At 45.8% G+C, this 23,534-nt stretch overlaps 1 protein-coding gene across 1 annotated transcript in view; it reads right to left on the bottom strand.

Annotated features, from left to right (window-relative positions):
* DDX11 (DEAD/H-box helicase 11) overlaps window positions 1-17,406 on the bottom strand; it is a 35,531-nt gene extending 18,125 nt beyond the window's left edge. The window contains exons 1-9 of the mRNA XM_074939203.1: window positions 17,276-17,406; window positions 16,536-16,682; window positions 14,566-14,802; window positions 11,903-11,989; window positions 7,422-7,579; window positions 5,884-5,929; window positions 4,771-4,878; window positions 2,381-2,468; window positions 375-580 (exon numbers count right to left, since the gene is read on the bottom strand). Of these exons, the coding sequence (XP_074795304.1) occupies window positions 375-580; window positions 2,381-2,468; window positions 4,771-4,878; window positions 5,884-5,929; window positions 7,422-7,579; window positions 11,903-11,989; window positions 14,566-14,802; window positions 16,536-16,682; window positions 17,276-17,320 (1,122 nt within the window). The 5' untranslated portion in view covers window positions 17,321-17,406. The remainder of the gene's footprint in view (window positions 1-374; window positions 581-2,380; window positions 2,469-4,770; window positions 4,879-5,883; window positions 5,930-7,421; window positions 7,580-11,902; window positions 11,990-14,565; window positions 14,803-16,535; window positions 16,683-17,275) is intronic.
* Between the last annotated feature and the right edge of the window lie 6,128 nt (window positions 17,407-23,534).

Consider the following 23,534-nt stretch of genomic DNA (forward strand, 5'->3'; position numbering starts at 1 on the left):
TTGGTCAACACACAAAATGTTTCAATTCAGGAACATTGAAACAATTCATTCCAATCACAAACAGTGAAACAAAAACATTTAGCTATTTCCAAATCTTTCAGAACTTCTCATTCCAAGACAAGTTTCAATATTTTGACTTTTCATCCCAAAATGTGACTGAAACCAAGGTTGAAATACTAGAATTTCCTGCAAAATGAAATTTGTTTTTCGATCAGCTCTTCTTTTGCTGATGTGTAGAAAACACTCAACTTTACAGTTCTAAGCTGATATGATCAGCAGGAAACCTGAGGAATACAGCATTACAGAGAACAGGTGAGTCAGTTTATTTTCTGGTGCCAGGGAGCTATTCCTCACCAACAGCCCTAGCTTCTCACCTGGGCGGCAGGAATGGCATAGCGACTCCCATAATACGGACAGGCTTTAATCTCCTTGCCCAAGGCCACGAGCTGCTCAATATCTTTCACCTTGACTAGAACCTCGTCCCGGAGAAACTGCATTTGCTCATAGGAGTAAAATGGACACACAGCCCGGCTCACACGCCTTTTCTTCCCCTCTGATTCCTCTCCCTCACTCTTCTTCCCTGAGGACAAGAGGCAGAAAAGAACTGAGTATAAGCAACATTCACAAGAGTCAGAAAAATTACTTTGCATCTTTATAGCACCTTTCATCCACGGATCCCAAAGTAGATTTTGCAACACACCTGACCATCCATTACCTACCTATTGCATATATAGTGCCTAGTGCTGTACTATCGAGACACTGAACAGAGAATTAAGACTTGCACATAGTATTGTCCCCAGTGGATCCTGCTCTTACCATCACGAGATTTAGCCACTTGGAATTTTTTCTTCTTTTCTCACCCCCACACCATTGTGCAGCTTCTGATATTATCACAAGGTGGCTTCAGCAGCAGACTGTAAAAATGCTCGTGCTTGGGATCATTCCAATCTCCTCTAGTATCAGTAGGGAGTTACAAACAAGGACCTTCCACACAACGTCCTCCCAATTACAGTGACAGATTCAAAGTACTCAATGAGCACAATGGTCTCGAAGGATCTCCTCCGCCTTGTGAGGTAGGGAAGAAAAAAAGTCCCTGACTAGTTCTGCTTCTCTGAAGATATCTTTCCCACAGGATTCTCACTCCTGGAGTCTAAGCTCCCACCAGTCTCCCACTAGAACTCTCCAAGCTCTTAAAAGGATTTTTAAGCTCTTAAGGGCAGTCATAGCAGGAAGCAATACAAGCTACCACACACTATCCCCTGAGCTTAACCACTGGGCTTTTCTATTCTTTTCTATTCCAATCCATCCAGGTGCCTGTACAAAGCTCATCACCAGAGTATCGAGTGCACTTGGAACATTCCAGCCAGTTCCAATTACACAACTGGTGAAAGTTTCCAGAATCAAAAATATGCTTCAAAACAAAGAGCAAGGTGCAAAAAGCACTGCTGAGGACAATGCTTTCAAAAGCGCCCGAGTCTGACTGAATTTCATTGAGACGGAACCGCCTCAGTCACTTAGATGCTTTTGAAAATATGGCCCCCATGTCACTAAAGATAACCTCTAAACTCCAAGGGAAGATGGAATGGGTGAGTGAGGATAACCAAAGCATCACAGACCAAAAGCCTCATGGAGAAAATTATATGTCGTTAATGGACCTGACAGGAAAGCTAAGCTGAATTTTTAAAAGGCCACTCAACACCTTTGAGTAACGCAGGGGAAGAGCTGGAGCAGCTAGTATTGAAGGTTTAGCTGCCGCAGCAAGCTCCATCACCAATCATGGTCAAGAAGAATCCAACTGGAACATTCCAAGTGCAGCTGGTAAGCTCCGCGGCTGACCCAGGACAGTAAGCAGGAACTCTGGCTCACAACCTACCCTATCACCACTGATGTTAAAGGCCAGCGAGCTCAGGGAATTCTTGCCAGTCTTGCTCTAAAGAGCTGAAGAGTGAGCATCTTGGTGGATGGTACTCTAAGGAAGGATTGTCCTCAGTAACAGAGCAGGAAATAGATTGCGGGAGGGAGAGAATCTCCTGACTTCTAGCTCCTATTCTAGACAACTCTTTTCCATATCAACAATACAACCTTCTACTCACTGAAGCATCACTCTGGATCTCCACTTGACCGTTCACAAAGCTCCAAAGTCCAGCTGGAAATGACACCCTCCCCCTTTGAAACAAACATCCCCAAGACACAGCCTAGCTGGATTAGGGAGACAAGCCCCACCTCCCAAATGGAAACAGCAGCATTTGAAGAAAGCCCCTTGAACCTGCATAGGCTACTGTATCAGCAGCCAGACAAAGCACATTGCACTGGAAAAGTGTTCACACTGATTGTAGTAGCAGTTGCTTCCTCAGTAGTCCAAGTTAGGAAGTGCTCATACCATGTTTGTTCTTCTGCATTTCCATACAGCGGTCATTGATCAGCTGGACAGCCCCCAGATGGTGCACCTCCTCGTTCACACAGAGGTTCTTAGGGAGAAACAGAATGAGAGAGGCCGTTATGTGCTCTCACCTTCATTTGTAAGGGAAAATTTCCTTTAGAACAGTCAGTCTAAGACTAGCTCTGGAACTGGACAGGTCTTCTACAGCAGGGTTCTCAACCTTTTTCTTTCTGACCCCTCCCCACTGCTCAACATGCTATAAAAACGCCACGGCCCACCTCTGCCACAACAACTTTTTTCCTGCATAGCCAGTAGATTAAAAGCCAGGGCTGGCATTACGGGGTAGCAAGCAGGGCAACTGCCTCGGGCCCCATGCTGCAGGGGGCCTGCAAAGCTAAGTTGCTTGAGCTTCAGCTTCAGCCCAGGGCGGTGGGGCTCGGGCTTCAGCCCCAGGTCCCAGTGAGTCTAACACTGGCCGTGCTCTCTGGTTTATTTTGGCGGCCCCCCGAAACCTGCTCACGGTCCCTGGACCCCTGGTTGAGAACCGCTGTTCTACAGTGTATGGGATGCTGCCAGGTGTGCATACTTTGCCTTACTCCAGAACGAGTTACCAAATCTTCTGTATGCCACCATAAAGTTTATACACCAGCAAGCAGACAAAAAAAAAGGGTGCCCCAAAGATGGTCTATGCCTGCATCCATGGTTCTGTGGTTTTCCCATTTACGCCAGCACCTGCAGGAATACTAAAACAAAGCAAGGGACTGCTTTCCTAACACTTCAGGTGCTTGTGATGTCCCCAAAGTAGAAGAGGAAAGCAAGGCTCTTGAACGTATGACAAGGGTGGCCAAAGCACAGTCCATGGGCCAAACACCACCCCTGGATGCTCTAATTTTTAATACAGAGGTTCACCCGTGGAGATTACAGGTTCCAGCACTTGATCCAAGTGTGACACAGCGGCCCATTGTTGGTTCATTACACTGTGTCAGCAACTCTTGTCTGGCTGGACATACTCACTACACCTAACACGCTGTTGTCATAATCTGTACCTAAAAAGTATCATATAAAGTATCGTATGTGAACTAGTAACACACTGGTCATTAATATTGGGCAGTGTATATACACGTGATATATGACAAGTTATACATGTGTGCTGAGAATACATGTGTTTTTAAGATGTGTCTGGCAGACAAAGCTTAAGTCACCCTCACCTCAGACAAAGGAATGCGGTCCCTCCTGCTTTAGTGAGTCTCCAATGTAAATTGAGACAAGAGAGACAGTGAAAGTACATTTACATAAAAGATAAACAAAACTAGGAAGTGAGGAGACAGTCACTTTACTAACTCGACAGGGGGAAAGAGACTGCAAACAGTAACATGGCATCAGCTACCTGGTGGACACAGCAAGCTGAGCCCCAAGAGGGGCTTCCCAACTTTGAATACAAAGACAAAACTTTGAGGATATAAGCAGAGAGAGATAAAGCCATACTGGCATCCCTCACTTGAGGGACTAACGAGGCTAGAGCTCTTGAAGTCACAGAATAGTGACACAGCCAAGGGGGTTGAAGTCTCTGGGAACAGAGTATAGGTGAGAAACCTGCATAGGCAAAGACTGTAACTTGCTGAAATTAAGTTTGAGTCCTAGAAGCATTTATTTGTTGGTAACCATTTCTATCATTATTCCTTATACTTGGTATCACTTAAACCTATGCCCCAAGTTAATAAACTTATTTTACTTTTATCATAAACCAACTCAGTGCTTTCATTGAGGAGGGTTTGTCAACCCAAGTTAGGTTAGTAAGCTGCTGTGTACTTTTAAAGAAGCAACAAACTTGATAAGGTTTTTTGGGTGCTATAGCAAGGGCGGAGCATTGCAGAGGAAGATGTCTCTGCAGAACTCTGGAATTGGAGTTCATTGATTGTTACCTGCTAGGCCAGGTTTGGACTGGCAGAGTCCCAAAGAGTTTGCTGGCAAGGCAGACAAGCTGGCATGTCAGGGAGCTGACATACTGCTTAGCAGCAGCAAAGCTCTCACTTGCTGAGGCCGAGAGGGGTAACACAGTGGCTCACAGTTCTGGGAACCTCAGCAGGTTGTCACATTAAGCTCATGGTGGGGAATAAGGCACCTCCAACAATGCCAAATTAAAAAGATTAGTGTAGCTAGTATTCGCTCTGATTTTGGCAACCTAAGTTAAGCCCACGCATTGCTAATGTCACTTTCAGAGGAGCAAAATTTGGGCACCTGAGGAATTGAGTCTCAAATATTTTTACTAGGTGTTTACTAGTGACATAACAGTCATACCCACACACATCTCCCGGGATTTCAAGAAGGATTGTTGTATTTGTGAGACAGCATTTCAGTTCCCCTGGGAACCACCTCAGAGTGCTGCATACCTGCCTGGACCCCAGTGACACCAGCCGTATCTCCTCACCAAAAGGGCTCTTCTGAACTTCATGCACAAACTGAGCCAGCTGGGAGTGTGTGCGGCTGCAGTAGTAAATCTGTGATGAAAAAGAAAAGGAAGGCTAGAGGAACTCAAGGAGGGCTGTCTGCCTACCCTGCCATGAGAGAATCTGGATGGGAAAGACCCACAAATACTGGACAGGAGGGACTTCGAGACAGACTCATGGGACGTTTGGAGACCCCCATGACCGCACATAGGACCATCTTTTGTCTGACTGTCGAATATCCTGAGGGAAGTAAGGCACTGCGTGACTCAGTAGGAGGGTTCAGCCTCTGGAACTAGCATCCCACCTGTGAGGACCAAACCTGACAGCTGGCAAGTGAACAGACGCAGACTCATGATGCCACATCCAGATGCCAGGGGGCATGCTGGTAGCAAGTTACCTACAATACAGCCTAGCAGTGAAAGGTGACATTTGTGTCTCCCAATCTAATCAAGGGGTCAATGTGTGACTGGATTCCAAATAGCCCTCACAAGATGCTGGGACATTTAATGAAGCACTTCCTGCCTTGCTCATTGAGTGTGCCTTTCAAAGGCTGAACATTGTCAGGGGCCAGCTGACTGTAGCATTATCTCTTACTAACAGGAGTAAAGCATAGGAAAAAAACCCTGCTAAGATAAATTTTAAGAGACTCTTGCCATATCTCCCAAGTTTCAGAGATACTCTCCAGGTAACACAGCAGCATGCGCCACCAGTCCAAACACTAGAGAACCAAGTGGCAAGCAAGCAGTGGCTTTTAAAAGTAATAAATGGCCATTTCCAGTAGTGTGCATTTATAGTGACTTCAGGGAGAAAATCTTAGTGATCTCAGCAGAGTAAGCTGCCTAAATAGCCAGTATAATTCAAAAGGAGATGGTGGCAGAGATCCCCTTAGCAGGGCAGTGGCATCCACAAAGCTGCTTTTGACAGGTTGAGGAGTAATCCAGATCCCCAGTTCCTAGATCCCGCTGTCCCATATCACACTGTAGCTGTAAGGAAACTTTAATTCTTCTTTTACACACATTGTAAAGGGGAAGCATTAGATGCCCCTCCACATCTTACCTTGGTCACATGCTCCTCCTCCAAATCATCATCATCTTCATCCAACCTGTGGCGGTGGGGAAAATAAAATCGTTTTCTTTCAGCAGCTTTCCAAAAGATTTGTCTCATATACAGTGCTTCAAAGTGACTTCAAGTGAGGTGGTAGCATCAGCTCAGGAAAAACCTCAGTCTACTGAACCATTAGTTGCATTAAAGTCAGATTTCTACAAATGGCCTGTAAGTCTGATGAACAGCAATCTGGGGTCAAACATGCACTTTTTAGCAATTACGATTCAGTATCCCGCACTAATCTGAGCATTCTTTGGCATCCTCTTTACTAGGCACTTTACAGAGTTCATGAGGATTTACTAACTCATGAGCTCCAGGCCCCTGCTAATCAGTTCCACAATATTCCTTGGTACACTGGTTAAAATGAAACCTCAAACACATACGTACGCACACAAAGCAGAGAGAGAGGTCAGGCGAGCCAAAAATCTAATACACGAGATTCTCCAACAGGTGTTAAAATAAACCAGAGTGCATGGCTGAGTGGTGCAGGCATTAAGTTTGAAACAGAATTTGATGCAGTTTGCCATGTATTTTGAGCCTTTAGGATGAAACTGAGGCACTATCTGCTCTCTGCATTCAGTAACGAACCAAGGGTATTTTTGGGCAAGTAGGTATTTGCCCTAGTGTCCTTGACTAAAATCATCTCCTCCCCATACTATTGCATAACAACATATGCTCCAGGTGCATGCCTGGTTACCTGAGAAGTGACTGCATTTTAGTGCTTGGTAAAGCAATTCCATTTACATGTAGTTTAATAAGTGTTTTGGATTTATTCAGACGGAAAATGCTATATAAATATTTATTATACATGCTGGTAAATCCAAATTTTACATGTGTTTTGTTTTTCCCTGGTAACACATGGTTTAAGCTGAAATCCAGATGCCAAAGGAACAACTGTGTGTATATGAGAGAGAGAGAGAGAGAGAGAGAGACTGTGTGTGGTTTTTATGCAGCGGTTCAGTGTCCTTCAAGATGTTCATGTCTTCTTTTTAAATTCTAGAGCCTCAAAAGCTGTCAGTACTAATCTGCAGGATTAACATCTTTTACTAACACCCTGAGGAGTATTTTGCTTCTCCTGATGTAAGGAATTTGAACTCAAGTTATTTACCCAGTTCTCAGAGGGTTTATATGGGGAAATAGGCCAGGATGAAGTGGATGGCTCTACCCATTCCAGATAAGATGCACTTCTTCAGATCAGAGTTCAAGCCACAGTGCTGTCAGCATGAAGCTGATCCAGCTGAACAAAAGCCTTTGCGGTTCATGTAATTATATGGAAATACAGAATCTGCCTTCCAAGGACCAAATAGGGGAGGAACTCCAGATTTATGTGCCAGAGAGAGATACATTTAGATCTAAAAGAAGGATGCCTGAATTTCCACACGAGAACCCCAGGAACCAGCAAACCAGAAACCCCCCACATCATTATCACTACCTAAATGTGATACAAGCAGTAAGTTCCTGGCAAGGAATCACTCACTCCCAACCCTTACCATGATCCCACTTTCTTCTCCTCATCACTCTCATACTCAGCAAGAATCAGCTCCTCCTCCTCATGATCCAGCTGCTCTAGAACATCTGACCCTAACTCCGTCGACAAGATCTCTGTACTGAGCTGGAGCAGCCGCTGAGTCTCATCATCTTCAAGCCTCTGAAATTAGCACAAAGGACTATTATTCACTCAAAGACAGAGAGCACCATTCCGTACAACAGACAGTTCAGAGGGCAGCACCGTCTCCTACAGAATGGAGGGAACAGGATTCATCCACATCCCCAGCAGAACAGAGAGGTACACGACCAACGGTCTCTGGAACTGCTCAGCAACACAGGATGCAGTCAGTACATAAGAATATAAGAATGGCCATACTGGGTCAGACCAAAGGTCCATTCAGCCCAGTATCCTGTCTGCCGACAGTGGCCAATGCCAGGTGCCCCAGAGGGAATGAACCTAACAGGTAATGATCTAGTGATCTCTCTCCTGCCATCCATCTCCACCCTCTGACAAACAAAGGCTAGGGACACCATTACTTACCCATCCTGGCTAATAGCCATTAATGGACTTAACCTCCATGAATTTATCCAGTTCTCTTTTAAACCCTGTTATAGTTCTAGCCTTCACAACCTCCTCAGGCAAGGAGTTCCAAAGGTTGACTGTGCGTTGAGTGAAGAACTTCCTTTTATTTGTTTTAAACCTGCTACCCATTAATTTCATTTGGTGGCCCCTAGTTCTTATATATGGGAACAAGTAAATAACTTTTCCTTATTCACTTTCTCCACACCACTCATGATTTTATAGACCTCTATCATATCCCCCCTTAGTCTCCTCTTTTCCAAGCTGAAAAGTCCTAGCCTCTTTAATCTCTCCTCATATGGGACCCATTCCAAACCCCTAATCATTTTAGTTGCCCTTCTCTGAACCTTTTCTAATGCCAGTATATCTTTTTTGAGATGAGGGGATCACATCTGTACGCAGTATTCAAGATGTGGGCGTGCCATGGATTTATATAAGGGCAATAAGATATTCTCCATCTTATTCTCTATCCCTTTTTTAATGATTCCTAACATCCCATTTGCTATTTTGACTGCCGCTGCACACTGCGTGGACATCTTCAGAGAACTATCCACAATGACTCCAAGATCTTTCTCCTGATTAGTTGTAGCTAAATTAGCCCCCATCATATTGAATGTATCGTTGGAGTTATTTTTTCCAACATGCGTTACTTTACATTTATCCACATTAAATTTCATTTGCCATTTTGTTGCCCAATCACTTAGTTTTGTGAGATCTTTTTGAAGTTTTTCACAGTCTGCTTTGGCCTTAACTATCTTGAGCAGTTTAGTATCATCTGCAAACTTTGCCACCTCACTGTTTAGCCCTTTCTCCAGATCATTTATGAATAGGTTGAATAGGATTGGTCCTAGGACTGCCCCTTGGGGAACACCACTAGTTACCCCTCTCCATTCTGAAAATTTACCATTTATTCCTACACTTTGTTCTGTCTTTTAACCAGTTCTCAATCCATGAAAGGATCTTCCCTCTTATCCCATGACAACTTAATTTACGTAAGAGCCTTTGGCGAGGGACCTTATCAAAGGCTTTCTGGAAATCCAAGTACACTATGTCCACTGGATCCCCCTTGTTCATATGTTTGTTGACCCCCTTCAAAGAACTCTAATAGATTAGTAAGACATGATCTCCCTTTACAGAAACTATGTTGACTTTTGCGCAACAATTTACGTTCTTCTATGTGTCTGACAATTTTATTCTTTACTATTGTTTCAACTAATTTGTCCAGTACTGACGTTAGACTTACCGGTCTGTAATTGCCAGGATCACCTCTAGAGCCCTTCTTAAATATTGGCATTACATTAGCTATCTTCCAGTCCTTGGGTACAGTAACTGATTTAAAGGACAGGTTACAAACCATAGTTAATCGTTCCACAATTTCACATTTGAGTTCTTTCAGAACTCTTGGGTGAATGCCATCTGGTCCCGGTGACTTGTTACTGTTAAGCTTCTCAATTAGTTCCAAAACCTCCTCTAGTGTCACTTCAATCTGTGACAATTCCTCAGATTTGTCACCTACAAAAGACAGCTCAGGTTTGGGAATCTCCCTAACATCCTCAGCCATGAAGACTGAAGCAAAGTATTCATTTATGAATGTCAACTATGAATTTAGTTTCTCTGCGATGACTTTATCGTCTTTAAGTGCTCCTTTTGTATCTCGATCATCCAGGGGCCCCACTGGTTGTTTAGCAGGCTTCCTGCTTCTGATGTACTTAAACATTTTGTTATTACCTTTTGAATTTTTGGCTAGCTGTTCTTCAAACTCCTTTTTGACTTTTCTTATTAAATTTTTACATTTAATTTGGCAGTGTTTATGCTCCTTTCTGTTTACCTCACTAGGATTTGACTTCCACTTTTTAAAAGATGCCTTTTTATCTCTCACTGCTTCTTTTACACGGTGGTTAAGCGACGATGGCTCTTTTTTAGTTCTTTTACTATGTTTTTTAATTTGGGGTATACATTTAAGTTGAGTCTCTATTATGGTGTCTTTGAAAAGCGTCCATGCAGCTTGCAGGGATTTCACTCTAGTCACTGTGCCTTTTAATTTCTGTTTAACTAACCTCCTCATTTTTGCATAGTTCCCCTTTCTGAAATTAAATGCCACAGTGTTGGGCTGTTGAGGTGTTCTTCCCACCAAAGGAATGTTAAATGTTATTATATTATGGTCACTATTTCCAAGCGGTCCTGTTATAGTTACCTCTTGGACCAGCTCCTGCGCTTCACTCAGGACTAGATTGAGAGTTGCCTCTCCCCTTGTGGGTTCCTGTACCAGCTGCTCCAAGAAGCAGTCATTTAAAGTATCAAGAAATTTTGTCTTTGCATTTCGTCCTGAGGTGACATGTACCCAATCAATATGGGGATAACTGAAATACCCCACTATTATTGAGTTTTTTATTTTGATAGCCTCTCTAATCTCCCTTAGCATTTCATCGTTACTACCACTGTCCTCGTCAGTTGGTCGATAATAGATCCCATCTCGTCCATCATCTTGTCTGACAGGGGCCAGTACAAGACAGTGTGCAAAAAAGCATGTAGTAGAATATATGTAATAAACTGTCCATAAGCGGATTTTCTCCTAGTTCCAAGCTGCTAGCGGTTGATATATGTCCTGAAGCATATCCCATATCCTTATATCCCTTACGGCTTAAAAAACAAAAACAAAAACATTTTGATGTTCTTATTCCTAGAAGTATCTAACCCCTTTTATGGATTCTACTAAAATCATCATCAATAATATCTTATGGAAGTAAGTTCCATGGGTTAATTTTGTGCTCTGTAAAAAAGGGGGCTTTTATCAGTTTTAAATTAATCACCTTTCCATTTCAATGAATGCCCCCTGATTCTTGTGGTATGAAAATGGGGAAACAGCACCTGATCCACCTTCTCTAGATTATTCATTGTTTTGTATAATTCGACCTTATTGTTATTTGTCTCTTTTCTAAACTAAGCAGTTCCATTTTTTTAGTCTCTCCTTATAGGGAAATTTTTAATTATACCTAATTATTTTTGTCTCTGCGCCCTTTTTAGTTCAGCTGTATCCTTGGAGATGGTGTGACCAGAACTGAATACATATTCCAGGTGAAGGCATGCTAACAATTTATATAATAGCATATTTTCCTAATAGGTGACTGAACACAGAATTGCCTGCTCAGGCACACAGAATGAGCATACTCAAATTTCGGCAGGTGTCTCTGAAACTTTGGCCCACAGCATAACCAGATGCATAATTAGATGCTCAGAACTGAGAGAACTAAGACTAGCCCCCCAGTCAGCCCTCTTCTTAGTGAGCAAAAATAAAATCTACTGTCTTTATTCACAAGGCATGGCCATTTCCAAACCACATTAACATATCACTGTGTGAAGCAAGACAATAGATGTAATTGTTCCCCAAAGGGGAACCTAACTAACTAAACAAATAAAATAAAAAACCCTCAGATTAACCTCATGGAGCTGTTTTTGGTTTTTTGCTGCCAGAGTCAGGAGCTGAAGTTGAACCCAAATCTAGAGACTATTAAAAAAAATAATAATAATCCAACACATTTCTACTCTTTTTAGTGAATTTTCAAAACAACCAAATAACAAAGCTTTTTGAAAACACTAGAAGCAGACATACAGGATGACAACAGAAGGGACATCCTCTTCCTCTCCAGGCACACAAAAGCAATCCCAGGAAATATTCCATATCAAAATCACCCATATCTTGAGAGCTTCCAAAACAAACTGAGACAAACTTGTAACACACAATCCAAGACTTTAACGCCCCAATCTTGCAAACACTTACACACACAAGTAGTCCCAATGACTTCAACGAGAATATTCATGAGAAAAAAGGCACATGTATGAACAAGCAATAGCAGGACCTGAACCTCTAGTACAGAAACGCCTCTGCTCTCTGGGATAACTCACCTTTCTTTTTGATGCATATTTGAGTTGCACATTATGGCGAATTTTCTCAAGACGAGCCTCTCGCTTCTTCCTCCTGATTTGCTCTTCCTGAAATGAAAGGTGTATATAGGTCAATTTACTAATTTAGGCTTAGAACCCAAACAACATTCCTCTCTAGGATCCCGAACCTCCCTTAGCCCCGAAGGCCTGCTCCCACTCCTGCGCCCCTAATCCCTGCACCCCCTTTACTCCTAACCCCTGCATCCCCCTCCTGCACCCATGTGTGGAAACTGACCTGGATGCACGAAGCAGCTGGCATTGCTGCTTGCTCCCCCGGGACTGCTGCTCCTCTGCCCCCTGCGCACCCCTATCGAGCTGTGAAGGGGGGAGCGAGGAGCAAAATTAGGGCTCCCTGCATCCAGGTCAATTTCCCCACCTGGGCTGCATAAGGAGAGGGCACAAGAGCAGCAGTTGCTTATGCCTCACAGCACAGCTGGGAAAAGTGACCAGGACGCAGGGAGCTCTGGTGTGTATGAGAGAGAGAGAGGGTAAAAGCAGCTAACAAAAGCCAAAGCTGGCCAAAACACCAGACATGTGCTACTCCCACTAAAAGGAAACCATCACACTATCTCATCCTTCACACTTCTCATCTGAACTACCAGGGCTTGAATTAAATTTTTGTATGAAACTGGGGTGAATTTAAAAACTGTTTAAAATGTTTTAAAAATAAAAAAATATGAAGAACTTTCATACATTTTATTTACAGTATCATTATTCATACTAGTCTTGCTAGTCCTTCCCCCCAGGCAGAGAGGCACAGAGACTAGGATCAGAACCAGCTGTGCCCCCCACAAGACCCAGCCAACCCTCCAAATCGGACCCGACCCACATCCCTCCCCAGACCAAACTGGACCCAACCCACATCCCTCCCTAGACTGAACTCCCTGAACTGGACCAGACCCAAATCCCTCCCTAGACCAGGGGTGCTGGCAAGTGGGATGGGGCTGGGGGAACTGGGGAAGGTCCAGTTTCCCCCAGGGGTGCTGGTGGGGGGATGGGCAGGGCGCACTGGGTCTCCCCAGGGGCTACTGGTGAGGCGATGGGGTGAAGGGACTCCAGTTGCTCCACAGGGCTCGTGCTGAGGGGGCTTACCTGGAGCAAGGAGCACCCACGGGTTGGGGAGTCCGTCCACTGGGTGCTGGTGCCACCTCCTGCCCAGCATGGTCCAGGACCCCCACGCTCCCCAGCCTCCGCATTCGAATAATGGCAGGGCCGGGGCGGGCAGACGGGGAGAGCTGCATGCGCAGCACCCTCCCACCAGCACTGCCCCAGGCCTGGCAGGGGCTCGAGAGCCCAGGGAGGAGGCAGGGGTCGCGTCACAGGAGAGCCCAGCAGTCTGCGGCAGCCCGAAACCTCCCAGGCCTACCACCAAGCCTCCCTACCCCGCTCTCTCCACCAAGTGGTACGAGCCTCTGGGAGGAGGAGGTAGGGCCATAGCAGATGAGGCCTCCTCTCAGCCCCTGTCACTGGCCGGCGCCCTCAGCTGGCAGCCGGCTGGCCAAGAGGAGCAAGTGGACAGGGGGGAGAGGGAGAAAGGGAGTGGGGAGGGAGAAGGCAGCCCTGGGCCCGCGGGCCGAGAGGAGCGGTGAAGTGGGAGGCTGGGCCGGAAGAGGGAGAGAAATCAGCACCGCAGCTGCTTGGCCACAGTGTGCACGTGGAGCGCCAGATCGGGCCAGCACATGGCACCCTCTTTGGTGAGTCACCCTGCACAACCGCCCTGGCTGCCCGCCACAAAGGCTGGCCCTACTTATACCTCCAGCAATCAGCAGCTAGCCATATAGCAGATAGCTAGGGCATCTCCAGAATCAGTGAATTCTGATGACTTGGGGGGCATGGGCTGATTTAGATGTTTTTCTAGACCAATGGTTCTCAACTCGTAGCTTGCAGGCCACTTGCAGCCAATCAGCACACAGCTGCGGCCCACGTGACATCCTCAGGGCCATACAGGTAGTGTGCGTGTGTGTGTATATATATATATATATATATATATATATGTTGTGCAGATGCGGCCCACATAACACCTAGAGAGCTTCATATGCAGCCCACAATGGTACACAGGTTGAGAACCACTGCTGTAGACCCTATGCTTTTGTTCTCTCTCACACATGCATAGTTTCTGATCTTTCTGGCTGCGAAGAGCCATGTGGCCATTAATCTCTGTCATCTAGTGACACAAACAGACATTGGTGCAAAGAGGGTTTGGGAATTATCCCATTCACCTTAATATGGGATTACCTTTGAAACCAGTTTATGGCCACTATGTGCCAATCTTGTTTCACTGCAGATAGTCACACCAGAAACATCCAGCTAATGGTTTAAACCACTGGAGCTGAACGTCCCTCTCAGCTGCCATTTTCCCAGCTCGTTGAGAGGACGTTCTCCAGAAATACAACTGAAAGTTATGAACATGTAAATAGCTGCATGTCTTTTGATTATTGGTATAATTGGGACACTTGCTACAGTCCTTAGACACAAGAGTAAAAGTATCATTTACAGATGGTCAGCTACCAGCGCTTAGCAGATCAGAACATTTGACTTTACAAAGTTCCCTGTTCCCACTATGCCATCCACTGTGTTCCTTACAGACTGCTACTGATCTTGACTATAAAGAAGCATTGTTTGACCTTTAGTGTGTCCACCATGGCCCTCTCTTCTTTTTTCTGCATAAACTCAGTGATCCAATCTAGCTCCCCTACTGAGCCCTGGCAGTTTGAGGCCTCCGCACAGCATGACGTCGGCTGTTGTTGCTTGTCTTGTCCATTATGTTCATCTGCAAGGAGGCGGGCCTCCTCCTGCTTCTTTTTTTCTTCAAAATCTCTGAGCCAAGAGAGCGCTCCACAGATAAGACTCAAGGATTTTCCCTGCAATTAAAAAAAACAAAAATATCCAAACACACATGGTGGAAATGGGAGTTATCACAGCCCTTAAAAGAATCCCAATGGCAAAACATATTTCATTATGTTAAATATGCCTCTGTGGAGCTCAGGTTATGCTTGAAGCAATAAAAGATTTTATTCAAAATGTACAGGATGCTACAGAGGTTGCACAAGATAAAGGCCTTAGCCTCTGATGTTTGCTGGTGTTATAATAAAGAAATAGGAACCCTAAGGCATATGCTATGGGACAGTCCAGCAGCCAGACAGCTGTGGAAAGAGGTGAACACGCGTTAAAACAGTGCTCAGCTTCAGCAACGAAACCTCAACCAAAAAGTATATCCTACATCATTTATGTGCCAAGCTGTGTTAACTCTGCCACAAAGATTTTGGTTCTTGAGGACCGCAATGATCACCAGGTGCATGATTTTACAAAAATGGAGGAGTACACGAATGTCTACGATAGAGCAGTGGTACTCAGACCTGTCCGAGTTAGCAGCCAAAGAAAGAATATCCTATCACCATACAAAGCAATTATATGAATCTGAAGAAATCTGGACCCTGTTTCTAGATATGTTTGGATTAAAAAAATGTTGAGATGACTCAAAGAATGCCAGACCTCCATTCCACTTAACTCCTCCTCTCTTTCCCTCCTCCGCTTCCCTCCACTCCCTGTTCATGTATTTCTTTTTCTATTTTATTATTGTTACCTCCACCCTAACATGTTACGTCTATATAGCATTGCCTGGTTTTGTATTGTCTGGTCTGACTTTTTGACAAACTGTACAATTGCATAATTGCATAAATTCTACTGGATACCCTATGAAGCATGTGGTATTGAGAAACATATACAAGCCGCAAGTCATTTATCTTTTTTTGTACTTTTCATCTGTTTCTTTAAGAAAATCGATTAAAAAAATCACAAAAAACCCACAAGAGGTGACACATTGATTCAAAACTAGATGTATTAATACAAGTTTGACCAGAAGGATTTCCATAAGGAAAAGGCACAAGGCCACTGCTAGATGACAAGCCCCAGAGATGTGGCTCGGTAGTATTTGCAATAATGAGAATAACACAAACATAATTATATTATATATAAGGCACATTTCACTTTTAATGCTTTTACATTTCCGTCTTGAGTAAGTCCCTTCCACTCCTACTTATTTTTGATCCTCTTTAAATGCCACATCTTTCTGATATGGAGGCGCACAATCTACACGCACTATTACATTATGTTCCCATCACTAGCATAGAGACAGGGGCTACTGCTTCCAGACAGTGTGATGTATTCTTTTTAATATGCAACTCAAATTTCCACTGGCACTTTTAAGATACTACAGTAGATCATATGACTAGTACAAGTTTTGAAGTCTGCTACCTACCCTATGACCTATTTCAGAATTACTGCTTTCCAGGTTTCTCCAGGCCATTGACTGACTAGTGTTGTTATTCCCCAGCCTAGATGTAGTTTGTCCAGGCAGAATCTTTTCATTGCTAGCATGTTTCTCCTGTTTTTATTTGTACCTTTTCTCCATGACAATTATAAGCCAAAGGTGGCTGGCAACAGCTCTACGCTCCCTGACAACTCAATAATTCTAGATCCAAACAGGATTGAAAGGGATACTGAAGAAACTTGCAGGGGTGGTACTGTTTATTAACGACAGTCTCTTCAATATCCAAATGCAGGACAGGCTCAGCAACACACCGCTCTCACTTACCGTCCCTGTGGGACTCTCAAAGATCCCGACTTTGCCAGCCTCCAGAACATCATACAGCTTGGCCATGAAATCCTCTTGGATGGAGTAAGGGGTGTAAGGAAATGGGAAATTAACCCTGCCCTTTCCCTGAGCTGCACCAGCCGCATCCTGGCAGAGAAAACACATTCCATGTGAAGTGTGCTAACACAGCTCTGCATGCCTCTCCTTACCTCTGCCAGCCCCGGGGCCAGTCCCTGAGCCTGACCCCCCCAGCCCTGGTGCCAGCCCCCAGAGCAGCCCCACGGCCAGTCCTGGAGCCTGACCCCCAGAGCAGCCCCTCTGCCAGTCCCCGAGCCTGACCCCCCAGCCCCTCTACCAGCCCCTAGAGCAGCCCTGCGGCCAGTCCCCGAGCCTGATCCCCCAGCCCCTCTACCAGCCCCTAGAGCAGCCCTGCGGCCAGTCCCCGAGCCTGATCCCCCAGCCCCTCTGCCAGCCCCCAGAGCAGCCCTGCGGCCAGTACCCGAGCCTGACCCCCCAGCTCCTTGACCAGGCCCCGAGCCTGACCCCCCCAGCCCCTCTGCCAGCCCCCAGAGCAGCCCCGCGGCCAGTCCCCGAGCCTGACCCCCCAGCCCCTCTGCCAGCCCCCAGAGCAGCCCCGCGGCCAGTCCCCGAGCCTGACCCCCCAGCCCCTCGGCCAGCCCCGCCCCCTGCCGGGCGCCGCTCGCCCCCAGCATCGCTCTGCTGCCAGCCCTGTTGCCCACCTCCGTGCCCGGCAGAGCCCCCGCCCCGCGCCCGGGCTCCATCATCCGCCCCGCGCGCTCCTCAGAAGCCCGCCCCAGACCCGCAACCGAAGGGTCCACTTCGAACGAAGCGCCAACGACGCGGGGCGCCCTCTGCCCCGCCCCCCGCGTCTGTCGCCACCACACGTCACGTCGGCCTCCTTCCAGCGTCGACGTCCAACGCCTCTCGCACAGGAAGAGTCAACCAACCCCCGCGCTCCGTCTGGGGTCGGTGCTCCGCCCTGTTTCCCCCTCCCTCCCCGGTCTTCGGCGCAGGCCGCCGCGCGCCTCCTCTCATCTGAGTATGGCCCGGAGGGAGCACGCGCCGGGCCAAGCAGTGGCCCGTGGAGCGCCAGCTACCGAGTCCTTCCGGCTACGTCCCGCCGCGCAGCGGCCCAGGCTCACCGCCTGCAGCCTGAGATTAACCCCCAGAGCAGCAGGCGTTAAATCGCTCCGTTAGTGCAACCTGGGCAGGGCCCCTTGCTGGGGAACGGGCAGAGGAAGCCGGGGGGGGGGGCTGTGGAATTGCTGGTGAGATTTAGGGAGGAGGAGGAGGGGGGAATAAAAGGGAGAGGGAAAAACAATAGGAAAGAGGGGGAATAGAGGGAACAGGCGATGAAATGAGAACTCAAACCACAGGAATCAGGATCTGGAGGGGGGAGAGCGGGACAAACGGATTTAATACTGGCTGGAGAAGGGTTTTTTTTTCCAGATTACTCATGGATTATGTAGCTGATTGTGTAGTTTCGGTTATGTGGCTATTTAGGCCAAAGAAGGATTTAGGACAGCAGTTAGGGAGACCCTGTGCAATAACAGCAGGCAGCAGAGACTGTATTAGTCAGCTGCTGAGGGCTAGGGAGGACTAGATGATCTATGTCCACTGGCCTCAAAGGCTACGCTGCAATGTAAGATCAGGGTTAGTGAGACCTGAGTCAGGTGACCTGTGAGGGGGAACCCTGGGCTTGAGCATCTATGTTGTACTTTAACCATTTGTTAAGACTTTTCTAACCCATGCTCAAAACTAGGGCTCTGGCATCCCCAGGGCGGTGACAGACCCGAGTCAAAATAACCACTCCTCTCTCCCAAAATGCGGCTGCTCTAGCCCTAGGACCATGGTGTACTATGGGACAACTTTACTGTCCAGCCTGCACTTACATTTTGCTTCACTCCCCACTGCAAACCCAGGAGGATGGCTGATAGTGTGCTTGCAGTGTGATTAGAAGAGGATGGGTTAACGCTGACCAGAACTGTTGCTGTTTGCAAAGTATGGGTGACTTCCACCTTCAGCAGAGTGGATTGTAGATTGTTGAGCTAGAGCAGGGTTCTCAAACTGGGTCAGAACCCCCAAGTGGGTCAGGACCCTGTTTTAATGGGGTTCAGGACTGGTGTTAGACTTGCTGGGACCTGTGGCCAAAACCTGAGCACCACTGAGGCCAAAGATGAGCCAAGGGCTTCAGGCCTTGGGCTGCGGAGCTCAGATTAGAGGCCCCCTGCCTGGGGCTAAAGCCCTGAGGTTCGGCTTTGCTCCAACGCCCCCCACCCCCAGTTGGTGGTGCTCAGGGGGGGTGAGGCTTCGGTCCCGCCTCGGGTCATGTAGTAATATTTGTTGTCAGAAGGGGGTCACGGTGCAATGAAGTTCAAAAGCCACTGAGCTAGAGAGAATTAAGGCAGTTGTCCTATGGAATTGTGGGATACTTCCAGCTGACTCCCAGGACCTGAATCAAGCAGGGCTGCAGCTACACTGCAAAGCAATAGAGCTCAGACCCTGGGTCCCAGTTTAACTCAAGCTCAGACCCTCCAGCTCTGCAGGGTCCTGGGACATTGGATCTGAAGCCTGGTTTAGCACAAATTGCAGTGTAGATGCAAAGGGGGTTAGGCTTGAGCCTGGGCGTACATTACAGTGTAGACATACCCAAAGAGTATGTCTCCAAACCCTCCTGAAGTAAGCCTCCCAGCCCAGTCAAGAGACTCAAGCTAGCTGTGTAGATGAGGCTGTGAAGCTTACCCACCCTTCCTGGGCTTCAGAAACCAAGCTGTAATTTCAAAGTGCTGTTTACAGAGCTATTTCTAGAGTGCCAGTGTGAACCCTGCTAGCCTGACTTAAGCTGTGAGGCTCACTTCCTTGGTCTGAGTAGACATACCTAATAAAGTATACAGATTTCTGTCTCAGTTGCAAGGAGCACTAGAACAGACTAATGGATCAGTTTAGTCTGATAGCCCAGCTACAGTAGTGTTACGAGATTTGCCTGTTACTTTGGGGTATGCTCATTTATTAGGGTTATTCTTGGGATGGGGTTCTGTACTTCTATCGATGTACTACTTATGTTCTCATAGAGTTCTATTTCTCCCTGCTGCAAGTTCCCTCCCAATGGCGCTATCCTGCAGGAGCTAGGTTCCCCAGGGCTGGGTTCTTCCAGCCCCAGAATCAGATGAACACACACACATTAACAGCGCGTGTCTGAGGACCGGGTTAATCAGCACTCCCAAGCTGACCCCTGCTACGTCCCTGGACTCAGCAGGCGGGGTCAAGCAGCATTTCCAAGCTGTCACCCTCAAAGGCCCTTGGATTCAGCAGGCTGGGTCGAACAGCACCTCCAAGCTCTCACCCTCGTATGCCACAGGCATTGCACTGGAATAGAGTGCGCCTGAGCAGGCTGGGGGGAGCAGCACTTTCAATCTGCCACCCTCATATGCCCCTGAACTCAGCAGACTGGGTCGAGCAGCACTTCCAAGCTGTCACCTCATATGTCCCAGGTTCAGCACGTCCCTATCGCCAATTTCACGTTACAGTTGTTCTGGTAGTAACCCACTTGAGTAAACCCCACAGGATTTCTGGGTGCTGCAGGGACCTTTAGCTAGATACAAGGAGCGTTGCTGCAGAGTGAATGAGGAAGCCAAAAAATACCCCGGGGGGGGGGGGAGGGAAGAGAGAGAGAAGCAACCAGCTTAACCATGAAAGTTATTTATTGCCAGGTAATAACCACAGGGGAGCCAAACAAGCAAAACAATTATAGTATTAAATCTAACTTAAATTTGATTATAAAAGTCAGGTTTAGAAATAAGTGATCACACAAGTCATGGTCAGAAGGCTATACCGAGAGAGAGAGAGAGCTGGATTCTCATCATTCCCTGAAACTTGAATCGATTAGGGGTCCCAGGTAGTAATGGTAGCTGAGGGTCTGGAGTGCAGGAGACAGGCAGAGCCCCCAGCATGATCAGTCAGGAGAAGATGAAGTCCCAATGGAACAGATTCAAATTTTGGATCCAGGCATCAGAACACTTACTTGAGCATGGGTAGGGGTTTTTGTAGGAAAACAACGGTTTAAAGGAGAATACTAGATTTGTTTATGGGTAAACTAATGGCTCAAGGGAGTATACCAAAGTTGTTTTGTTCAGGCTAGACAATAGGAACTGGTCATTCCTGGCTATGGGCCGTATTCCTTGGAGGGAGCTCACAATGAAATTAGGGGGCTTCAGTATTTTGGATACCAAGAAAGGATTTATTACTAGAATTGGTCTGATAACTACTGAGTTGGGCGTGTGCAGGCATGGGTTCATTAACATCTGGAGCAGAAATCCCCCATCATGCAGTGCTTCCATAGTCCCAAAGTTCCATGTGGTTCTTGCCTTGGAATCTCTGTTCTCCATCCTGTATGCTAATGGAGATGCCTCCCTGTCCCATCTTCGATGCAAATGAGGCTAGGGGAGTTTCCTTAATCCTTGTTCCAGGAGTTCAGGTGTGTCTCCCACTGCCTTTTCATTGTTTTTTGTAAGTCTTTCTTCTGATCGGCTTTGGTTCAAGAAGAGGCTGCGGGGGCAGGTCTTTCGTGAGTCAGACAGGCTAAATACTGCGCCCTGGTTCCCCAAGAACACTATGCTGACAGGTAACAACAGTGGCTAATGCCAGATGCTCAAAAGGAAGGTTTGAAACATACAATCCATCTAATTGTGCAGTAGCATACCATAGGGAAGATTTTTTCCCTACACCAGCTGGTTTTTATCCTCCCAGATGCTGTTTTCATTCACAAATGCCTAAATCTTCCTCGCCCCCATCCTCTCCTTTTTTTACATTTACTAAGCTCTTTGATACAGTTATTCTTTAGTTATTATTCTTTGGTTATTCTTTAGCCATGAATGCCACAGATTATACATTGCCTTAAAAAAAACTTGTATCCATTTTATATTTGCTACCTTTTAATTTCACTGAATGTTCCCTTGTTCTTGTATTAAGGGACAAATAAGTAGGAGCCTTCACATTTTATGAAATTCTATTGTATTCTCTCTCACTCTTCTCAAACTTAACAGTCCTAGCCCTTTAAACCTCTTCTCATATGGAAAGCTCCTCTGATTCTTCATTGCCTCGCTTTAAACATTTTCTGTTTGTGTTGCCTTTGTTCAGATATGGTGACATATCATTCATGTATAAAATTACATGAGGCAGAATTCAGCACATCCTATACCTCTCCAAAAAACTGAATCTCCCATTCCACAGAAATAAAACCTCCTCATATAGGACTATTGTATCTCTTCTTTATATAATATTTTATGAAGTACTCCCGGGATGAATTCCTGGCCCCCTGAAGTTAATGTGAATTTTGCCACTGACCTCAATGAGGCCAGGATTTCGCCCCACCTGAAATACATTCAAGAACAAAAGATGGGACAATAGGGAGAAAAGAGGTTTTATATAATATGGAAATACTGTTGACAGTAACAAGTGCAACAATAATAGTAATATACAATATGGAGAGGGGGTTTTAGGTAATATGGAAACATTAACATAGTAATAAAAGTAATTATCATTGCGAGCAATTATGTAGTGCTTTATATGTTAAAAGCATTTTACTAGCAGTAACTAGTTAAAGAAGGAACAAAAGTATTGCATTACCAAAAGGACTAGAAAACTGGAAACAGTCTCTGGTTTCCATGGGAACCCAAAATATGAAATGGGTATAGCTAGGACATCCAAAAGCTTCTTTTGTTTTGTTTAAATGAGAAGGTTACATTATTGCCTAGGTTTTGTTAGTCTCCGGCTCTACATGCTAAAGGTGTTTCAATGAGAAGAGACAAATTCTAGAGATGCTGCCAGGGAGGAAAAGATGGATAGCACTCACTGTGAAAGTGTTTATGTATCCATCCTCTTTGAGAGCAGCCACTTCACTTTGATTTCAGTACTTGTGGCACCTTAGAGACGAACCAATTTATTTGAGCATAAGCTTTCATGAGCTACAGCTCACTTCATCGGATGCATACTGTGTCCGATGAAGTGAGCTGTAGCTCACGAAAGCTTATGCTCAAATAAATTGGTTAGTCTCTAAGGTGCCACAAGTACTCCTTTTCTTTTTGCGAATACAGACTAACACGGCTGTTACTCTGAAACCTTTGATTTCAGTGTGTCTCCTGATTTTTGCTTATGGAGGTAAGAGTCCTTTAAACTGAATACAGTAGAACCTCACAGTTACGAACACCTTGGGAATGGAGGTTGTTTGTAATTCTGAACAAAACATTATGGTTGTTCTTTCAAAAGTTTACAACTGAACATTGACTTAATACAGCTTTGAAGCTTTACTATGCAGAAGAAAAATGCTGCTTTCCCTTTTTTTAGTAGTTTTCGTTTAACACAGTACAGTACTTGCTTCCTGCACCCGCTGCTGCCTGATTGTGTACTTCTGGTTCCAAATGAGATGTGTTGTTGACTGGTCAGTTCAGAACTCTGAAGTCCTACCGTAAATCTCTTGGAAAGAGGAAGAAAAACAGACAGAGCTCCGAATCGTTAAGATCAAAGAAAGGGAATAACCCAAATCCCGTGTCTAAAATCTGGTGACATTACTGATTTATGTTCAGTGAGAGTCACCAAAAACAGATTACTTTGCCATCCACAGTTCAAGAAGAGATGACATCCCCAGGACTGCTTACAATTTGTAGTAAACTGAAGGTGTGGCTGAGAACCAATCTGGAATTTATTTTAACCTTCTTGTATGTAAATAAAATAAGATAAAAATCTAAAAAAATCTCCCTTTCTATTCTACCACAAATCCCCACTCCCTATCCCCAAATTATCCAGCACCCAACACCCCATCCCTCAGATCCACATTACACCTCCTCCGCACAATCTATAAAACAATCCACTCCACCAGTACTCAACTCCCCACAATTCACTCATTCTTTCCAGAATACCCCAATTTTCTAGCATCAACCACCTCTCTCTGATATCAAAATGATCAGTCCAACAGCCAGCTCT

This window comes from Natator depressus, chromosome 1 (genome assembly GCF_965152275.1).
Source record: "Natator depressus isolate rNatDep1 chromosome 1, rNatDep2.hap1, whole genome shotgun sequence".
Taxonomy (NCBI): Eukaryota; Metazoa; Chordata; order Testudines; family Cheloniidae; genus Natator; species Natator depressus.